The sequence below is a fragment of the Carya illinoinensis genome, chromosome 12 (genome assembly GCF_018687715.1).
Source record: "Carya illinoinensis cultivar Pawnee chromosome 12, C.illinoinensisPawnee_v1, whole genome shotgun sequence".
NCBI classification, from domain to species: Eukaryota; Viridiplantae; Streptophyta; class Magnoliopsida; order Fagales; family Juglandaceae; genus Carya; species Carya illinoinensis.
Genome location: NC_056763.1, coordinates 18,071,444 through 18,080,710, shown reverse-complemented (window position 1 = coordinate 18,080,710; position 9,267 = coordinate 18,071,444). Strand labels below are relative to the sequence as shown.

The window sequence follows — 9,267 nt, the reverse complement described above, 5'->3', positions numbered from 1 at the left end:
AATTCGTATAAAAGATTTGAATATTAAGAACCATAGCATTATTAATTCCCGAATAACGGATTCGATACAACTATTTCTTAGCTAACTCTGTTACCATACTTTGAATTTATTAACCTCACACACTATACATTATATCTATAAGTTTTGTTATATACATTCACTTTTGCATACTTCTTGCATAGTTTACTGATTTGATTGGCCAAAATAATTAGTTTATATTAAAAAAAAAAAGACATAGTCAATCACATTAGTAGAGTACGTAACGAGTACATAAAAATGACTACTATATACACATTAGTGAAGTGCACAAAAAATTTGTATATCTATGTAGCAAAGTTTTTTCCATTGTAAACAAACCAAAACAGAGTTCCTTAAAGAATAAAAGGCAAAGAGACATAGGAGATATGTCTTATGCTATATACAACATTTAGATCCTACTTCTATCATATTGTTATTTTATAAAACTATAAATTAAATGATTGATATATAATACCACATCAATTTAATAGAATAAGAATGAAACAAGAGAGTAGTGGATAACATTTTTCATTTGATAAAATTTATTGAGCTATCTGTAAAACTTATAGCTCATTAATAATATGCATTACTTTTATAATGTATTGGTGGAGCTCCAAATGTATTATTTTGATTTATGATGTCATGTTTGACATAAGACATCCCAGAATGTATTCAGTCATTGATGTAAGGTTCTCTTATGAATGAATGGTAACAGTTTCCTTTTAAAAAAATATATACATCACAATAATCATAAGATAGATACTTAGTAACCAAGGAACAAAAGAACAATAAATGATTCCCCCCCAAAACTTTTCCATATTAAATACTCAGTAATAATGCAACGATAAAGGTGAAGAAAGGTAGAAGGCAAGCCAGGAATGCATCAAATTAATCATAAAATTCACAGGTTGCTCTAATAATCATGCAGCAAGGTGTCATAATTAGGTGCATCGATATGATAAAACCTAACCATTATAGCCACCAGCCAAGACTCTCACCAATTCAGTGTACTCTTTCTTTAATTGAATCGTGGTGCCCAAGTTTTATTATGGATTGCATTAATTCATATGCTTTTTGGCAAAACAACAATCACAACAGATCATATGTTTTATTAATATGGATTACTAACTAATTCTGAGCGTTATAATCTCATAAACGGTGCTATTGTTAGATGTTGTGAATAATATCCAACATTGAGACACATAATTTGTTGCAAATACCTTATCTTCTAATTCCTAATAATCATTATAGCCACCTCGGTTACTAGAAAAATTATATATATATATATATATATATTATAGTAGTTGATATGATAGGCTTCCATTGTGTTTCATTGTTAATTAAAAAAAAAAAAGTTCGTCTATTGGACATTTGTCTATAAAAGTTGAGTTCCCTCTTCCTATGAAGGGTGAGGTGAAATCTCTATTTAGGCAGAAAGTATTATCTCTTAGATGTTTATCTGTAGAGAGGATTAGCAATAGTAAAAATCAGACCAATCACAAAAGCAGTATATTGGTGGAGCTCCAAATGTATTATTTTGGTTTATGATGTCATGTTTGATATGGAAACATCTTAAAATATATCCTGTTATAAATGTAAGTTTTTCAATAAATGATGACAGTTTCTCTTTTAAAAAAATAGAGTTTTCTAGCTAACTTTGTATTAAATGGAGCTGATCCGATATAAATATTTCATGTAAAGAGATCTTAATTATAATACAAATTAAAGCTCCAGCATATAAAAATTAATTAAACACATGAAATAAATGTAGTGTCTCATGATAATTAATTTAATACATTATGACAATAAAACCACTATTTCATCTTAGCAAAAATTAATTTAATGTTTTCCTACCATCAAACAAACAAATAAATAAATAAATAAAAACATTAAACGTACGTATTAAGTCATCGCTCATCAATTACATAGTTGTAATTATTATATTTTGTTTTATTGGTACTATTATTATTAATTAGGTTGGTAATAATACTTCAGTTAATCAGAAGGTTGTCTCATTTGTACAGGTTCTAGATCTTTCAAAAACAAAGGTTTTCTGTCAACCATCACCACTTTGGGAACCCCATCAATTTTCTTCCACAGCTGCAAACTCCTCAAAAACTCTTCTAGAACTACAGGCAAATTAAGGTGTAATTAATACTATATAATGACGGATTTTATTTCTTTCAATTTTATAAATAATTTCTTTATTGATAACGGTGTCTGGAACAAAGTTGCGAGTAATCTCGAAGATATTAATGAAAGCTAAGATTGTTTGTTGGTTGTGACAAGTGTCATGCTCATATATTTGGCTGTATATCCATTCGTTATTCTTAAACGTACGTTCAAAGTTAAAGCATATGTTTTAAATAAATGCATGAGCCTTCTTCACCAAGAGAGATTGAAATGTGACACTTAAGGCTGCGAACCTTACATGAAATTATCATTTATTTCAAACAATTAAAGTGATAAAAAGAAATATATTTTATTATTTATTTTATATCTTAGCATTCTCTCTCACATGAAATATTTAATTAAATAAAATAGAATATAGAGTCAGAATTTCAATTTCAAATCTCTGCTCTCGTACTATATAAAATAACTACTTATATCAAAAAATTAAATTGATAAAAGGACGTATATTTTATTATTTATTTTATATCTTAATATCTTGTACATTATGCATATCTTGACGGGGAATGGTTGCATTTAGATATAAATTATCAACTTTGAATCGTTCTCTCTCGCTGCTTTTCTTAGTCTACGATATTCAACAAATTTAGAAAAACATAGAATATATTATCTACAAAGAAACAAACTTAGGTCAAAATATAAAAGCTAAACTTAATAGTTGAAAGAGTCTAGATGTCAAATCTACGGCCTTTGCTTGTCGAAATAAATAAATAAAATATATAATTATAAATAGATTTATAAATTAATATAATTTAATATAATATTTTAAATATATTTTATAATAAAAATACAAAAATTCTATATGTAATTATTTTTACATATTCTTTACATACTTCAATAATATAATTGGCTATGTCATTTTTCTAATATAAAATAATTATTTTAGCCAATCACATTAATAAAATATATAAAAATAATTATATATAACACAACTTCTAAAAAATATCAGACAAAAAAGCATAAAAAAAAAAATCCCACGTAAACATTCACAATTTTTGGAATGTAATATTTTTCCAACACGTGTGATCACAATCACTCTCCCATCTCTACACGACACCCCAAATTTCACGCCCAATCTTACTCATGATTTAATACTTTTTCTTTTAAATAAAAAAACAAAAACAAAGTGTAACAGCCCAAACCCCACGCCAATCCTAAGCAAAATGAGTCTCTGTTTGTACCATCTTGAGTATGACATTTATTCGTTTAGATTTAAAAACTTTTATTTTCTTTTATTATTAATTTTTTTTAAAATTTTTATATAAAATATAATAAATAATTTAATTTTTTTAATTTTAAAATAATAATAATATTAAAAAATAATATTATAATATTATTTTATTCAATTTTTATCTAAAATTATCTCATCTTATCTTTAAATTCAAATAGACTATTAGTCCGTTTGGATTTTAAAAGTATCTCATCTCATCTTATTTAATCATTATAACTTTTTCAAATTCCTATACAAAATATAATAAATAATTTAAATTTTTAAATAATAATAATATTAAAAAATAATATTTTAATAATATTTTATGATTAACATGATAGTAATATTTGTTTAAGAGATTTGTTATCCTTTGACATCTTTTAAAATTTTAAAACAAAGGTTAAATATTAATAAAATATAACGTTGAATATGTCAATAAAAAAATCTTGTAATTTCATTAATTGACAAAAATTATTAGTTTGATATTTTCTTATATTAACGATGTCATGTCAATAAAAAAATCTTGTAATTTCATTAACATGACAGATATTGACAAGAATGATTAGTTTGATATTTTCTTATATTAACGATGTCATGCGGATGTTACGCCAAAACGTTACGAACTTACGAGTATAACTGTTCCTCCTAATCGAGTTGGGTATTTCAAGTCGAAATATTGATACATTACATGAATATCACAATATTTAATTTTAAAAAGAAAATGATTTGTATTAAAGACCTACCTCATCTCATCTCGTCCTATTTTTTAAATATCAATAAAATATAAAATATTTAATTTAATTTTTTTATTAAATTAAATTAAATTTAATAAATTTAAACAAAATGCAAAAAATAATTTACTTTTTTTAAAATTCTAAAATAAAAATTATATTATAACTTTATAATATTTTTTATTAACTTTTTTATTCTCATTTCCTAAAATTTAATAAAACATCTTAATTTAATTATTTTATTACTATTCATAAAATATCTCACCATTATTTATATATATTTTTTTACCTCATCTCAACTACCAAAGAATTGATAACAATATGCAAATCCCTTACATTATTTTTCAGAAAAATACTACTCTTTCTGTTGGAAACTAACACTGAGACTTTTTTTTTTTTAATTATTAAATTTTTAACTTAATGATTGAATAAGTATTTTTTCAATAATATTGTAAATTTTTTTATAAAAATATATTTAAAAATGTAAAAAAATATATGTAAAAATAAACAAGAGATGCCGCTAGAAGCCTAAAAATAAAAATAAAAATTAATAAATAAATAAATAAATACATAAAGCTTAAATTGAACAATTTGGAACTTGCACGAAAGAAAGCAGTATGTACAGAAATGTCCTCAAACCGACCCCATCTATTTATACGTAGCCAGTTCCCTAACATTTTTGGCCATTTCAAACGAGTCACCTTCCCTGAAGTGAAGTATCAGAGCAGCAAAAGCAGGTCCACAGAGAGCTCCAAATGCAGGGGAATTCAGTGCTGTCGCCCTCTCCATCCTTCAACAGCTACTCTTCTGGCAAACTCCATGGGATCGCCACCAGAGTCGTTGAGGAACCTCGCCATGTACACGACTCAGATGCTGATCATATCTTTGCCTGCGCTCCAGAAAATCCGCATCTCCAATTCCAAGAAACCTCAAAAACCGGACCTCTGCAGCAGCAAAAACAACAACAAGAAGGCAGAGACAATAACGATGGCGAGGGCGAGGATGATTTTGAGTTCGCTTTTGTTTGCAGAGAACCGTACTCGTCCCCAATCTCCGCCGACGAGATCTTCTACAATGGCCGGATTAGACCCGTTCACCCCATTTCCATATTCGACCAAAGCCTAGTCGTAAACTATTCCCTTACAAAGAGAACCGATTCTTCAAAAAAGTCGAGACTTCGTCGTCCTCCTCTGAGAAAGCTTATGACCGAGGAAAGAGAACGGGAAGCAGCGTCTTGCTCTACCTCAGAAGCTGACGAGCTGGATGGGGTACCAACCGGAACCTACTGCGTGTGGACCCCAAAAAAAGGGCAAGCTAAAGCCGAGGCAGCGCCTTCTTCGCACGATGGCTGCAAGAAGAGCAATTCGAGCGGCTCTTCCAAGAGATGGAAGCTCCGGGACTATCTTCATCGGAGTAACAGCGACGGGAATGAGACGTTCGTCGTATTGACGCCTAGCAAGAAGACGATCACCGATGATTCGCCGGCGCCGGAGAATGGGAACAAGGGTAAGGTGCGGGATGCCGATTATGCGAGGAACAGGGCGGTGAAGGAAGCTGGGGATAAGAGGAGATCGTCATTCTTGGTTGGGTTCTTCGCTAATGTCGATGGTCTGAGTTGGAGGTTGCAGTTTGCAGCCACTGAACGATGAAAGCAATCATCCGGGTCAGAAAAAATAAAAAATAATAAAAATAAAAAAATTGAGATAATTGGTTTTTTGTGAATCCTAAAGAAAATATTTTTAGGATATTTTTAGATTTTTTTTTTCTTTTTTCATTTTATTATTCTTGTTTGTGCTTTTACATGTTTTCTTATAATACTTACGTTGAGTTTGAGTTTATATTCTTTGATCCCCAGAGCTCGTTTGTGTGCGTTTATTTGTGAAAAGTAATAGTTGATTAAAATAGCTTAAAATATTTATTAAAAATTAATTCATACTAATAAATTTACATAAACAAAAATAAATATTATAAGATCATATAAAATTGGTATAAGATATAAAAAAAAGAGTAACGTTACATATAATCGTACAATCGTTTTAAAAATAAATAAATTTTATTATTAAAAATTAATTTATTTTTATGTAAATTTTATATTTATTTATTTTTTTAAATTAAATATACTATACTTGTATATTTACGACAACAATTATCGTTCCTGTAAGAAGAAATATGGCCCAACTTTTCTTTTGCCTTACTTTTATGAGAAATGGTGTGGGTCTCACACGCTAGACATGGAAGACAAGTATATTTAGAAAAAGATTCAGCTGTCCATTTTCATGAAATGGGGGAAAGCAAATAATGCACAAAGTGGAAAATTGACTTGAACTTTATTTTTTCTATTTATCCAGACATTATATATTGAATTTGGATTATTTGGCATATATGGTTAATGTTGATGACACGATTCTAGAAACTTTATAATATAAAATTTTTAAATTAAGGAATTCAACAACTCATATCTCTCAATGCATTTTAAGGCTTCATTTAATTACCCTGCAGGTTGGATGTGCTCATAGTCTCATACATAGGCAATGGTCAATATATATAAACTTGATTTCAATAATGGGCTATTGACAAAGTCTATGAGCTCTTATAAAATATAGAGTCAGCTGGAAATTACATTATCTTGAATGTAATTTAAAGGCAGTCCTACTCAGTGTGAAATTGTTGCAATATATGGAGTCTATAACATTTAATGCTTACTTATGTGAGAGTTTTGGCCAAACCCATGGCCTCTACAATATTTAATGTTAGTATTATTGGGTTTTCTTTTTCTCTTTGAATTTGATAAAAGAATTTCAATTTTGTATATTGTTTTTAGGTGTGGACGAAACCATCTCTCTCTAAATGAGCACGATTCGTGAAATATTTAACTGAATGAGAGAAGATATCCCGAATTAGAATTTGAAATTATGACGTGTACTTTCCTTAATTAAAAGGTATCTTTGAGTCTTGATCCTGCTAGCAGCAGTATTTGTGATGTGCAAAACAAGTATGAAAGGAGGAAAGCCTGATTTATTCAAAACCAGTGTCACAATTGAGCTTTTAAGTGTAATAAGTCCTGTTGGGGAGAAGGTCTACAAGCTTGTGACATAAACTTTGTTAATTGAAATTGCACCCTTGTCCTTTGTGATCAAAACACATTTTTCCAAAAATAAAATATAAAAAATTTTGAAAAATAAGCAAACATCATCTGGAATGATTGAAGTAAGCAACTTTATCCAAGCTTCTTCTACACATCCCCATAAAGAAGAAAGGAGTCAGATGTTGCTTGGAATCTGGATCTGAATGTGGGGTATTTTCTCCATTTTTTTTTCTTGATCTTTTGGGGTGTATCCCATATCTGGGATACTTAACCAAACCGGAATAGACCCACAGATCCTCCATGAATTCCACGTCAACCCCACTTTGCAGAAGCTCTTTTTATTTTTGTGGCCAATCCTTCTTTTGTGGTTCAATCCAAGGCCAACCAACAACCCATCTGCATCAACTTTGAACTTCTTTAACACTTTCTGTCTTCTACTCTTATTTTTGGAATATACTTCTGGGATTATGTTATGGCTTATGTCATAGTGAATTTTATATTAGAAAAGTACTGTTTAAGTAGAAGATAAGTTTGATATTAGGAATTAACGAGTGATGTGCTTTGGAGAAAACTATGGCAGTTAACGAGTCCAGGGAAGACTAAGCTTTTTATTTGGAAGGCGCTTAATTTTATTCTACCAACTAAGCAGCTTCTGAAGAAAAGAAAGATCATTAGTGATGAGTTGTGTCCTGTTTGCCAGAGGGGAGTAGAGTCTATTATTCATGTTCTGTGGAGCTGCCCAGCTTCTATGGATGTCTGGGGGGAGGAAGCCAGTCCTCTTAAGAAATGGAGCTCTTATTTCCCAGATTTTAATTTACTATGGGAGGACCTGACGAACAGATTAGAGACTCATTTAGTAGACCAAGTGGCTGCGATTTTTTATAAAATCTGGGCTAGAAGGAACAGCTTTGTGTTTCACAATAAATTTCTTAGTCCTTTGGTTCTAATTCAAACAGCAATAGATGATATTGAAGTCTATAAAGAATTACATTTGAAAGTTCCTAGCAGTATAGAGAATATTTCCTTGCAAAATTCTGTTGTGCAGTGGAGGCCTCCGTGTGATCCTTTCTTTAAACTAAACTTTGATGCAGCTTTTGATTCTGAAAAAAGAATGATGGGGATCGGCATTGTGGTTAGGGACAGCAGGAGTAAGGTGATGGCTGTAGTTTCTGCACCAAAAAGTCATGTCTATAATGTGTTTTATGCATAATGCTATGCTCTGTTAAGGGGTCTGCAGCTGTGCCAAGAGTTGGGCATGCAGCAGGTGATCTTTGAGGGTGATGCTAAGGTAGTCATAGATGGCGTTAATGGTATTAAATCCAATTGTTCTTGGCAAGGACAGTTACTGGACGATATGAAATTTCTTTTATTGAGGCATACGGATTGGAAGCTGCATTTTGTCAAAAGGAATGGGAATAAGGCTGCTCACAGTGCAGCAAAGATAGGCATGTATTTAGAAAATGAGGTTGTTTGGATTGAAGATGGTCCTTCTGAGGTTCTGTCAGCTATTTTCTTTGATAAACAATGTATTCCGATTTTGAGTTAATGAAATGTTTTTCCTTTAAAAAAAAAAAAAAGTTTGATATTAGGAATTGGAAAACACTAGGGCCACCGTTGGTGGCTCCCACTGGTCAATTCTTTTTTTCTTTATTTTTTTAATGATTAAGAAAAAATTGTTTAATATTATTATAAACTTTTTATATTTTTTTAAAATATTTAAAAATATTAAAAAATAATTTGAATAAAAAAAAACAAAACAAATTTTTTTTTTGCCTAACGTTGACTCCCAACGGGAGCCACCAATGGTGCCTCTAGCATCGTCTTTAAGAATTTTATACAAGTTAAGACAATGTCCATTACAAAGAAATTTATATATGAAAAAGCTTTTCACGTAATTTAGCTTATAATCTAAGTATTTTCTTGTATTTATTAGTCATATATATAATTTCAAATTTAATGAATGAAATGAGTCTATTTCTTATATTATAAAAAAAAGGTTTAATACATAGTATTATTAAAGAAATTTTGTTCCT

The 9,267-nt window shown here is 29.8% G+C and overlaps 2 protein-coding genes across 2 annotated transcripts; both read left to right on the top strand.

Moving 5' to 3' along the window:
- The first annotated feature begins 4,825 nt into the window (after window positions 1-4,825).
- Window positions 4,826-8,777, top strand: LOC122289022. Its single transcript, XM_043095899.1, has 2 exons — window positions 4,826-5,812; window positions 8,326-8,777. The coding sequence occupies exon 1, from the start codon at window positions 4,905-4,907 to the stop codon at window positions 5,796-5,798; it is 894 nt and encodes a 297-aa protein (XP_042951833.1). The 5' UTR covers window positions 4,826-4,904; the 3' UTR covers window positions 5,799-5,812; window positions 8,326-8,777.
- On the top strand, window positions 7,983-8,780 carry LOC122289303. Its single transcript, XM_043096290.1, has 2 exons — window positions 7,983-8,387; window positions 8,472-8,780. The coding sequence occupies exons 1-2, from the start codon at window positions 7,983-7,985 to the stop codon at window positions 8,778-8,780; spliced, it is 714 nt and encodes a 237-aa protein (XP_042952224.1).
- Window positions 8,781-9,267: the final 487 nt, after the last annotated feature.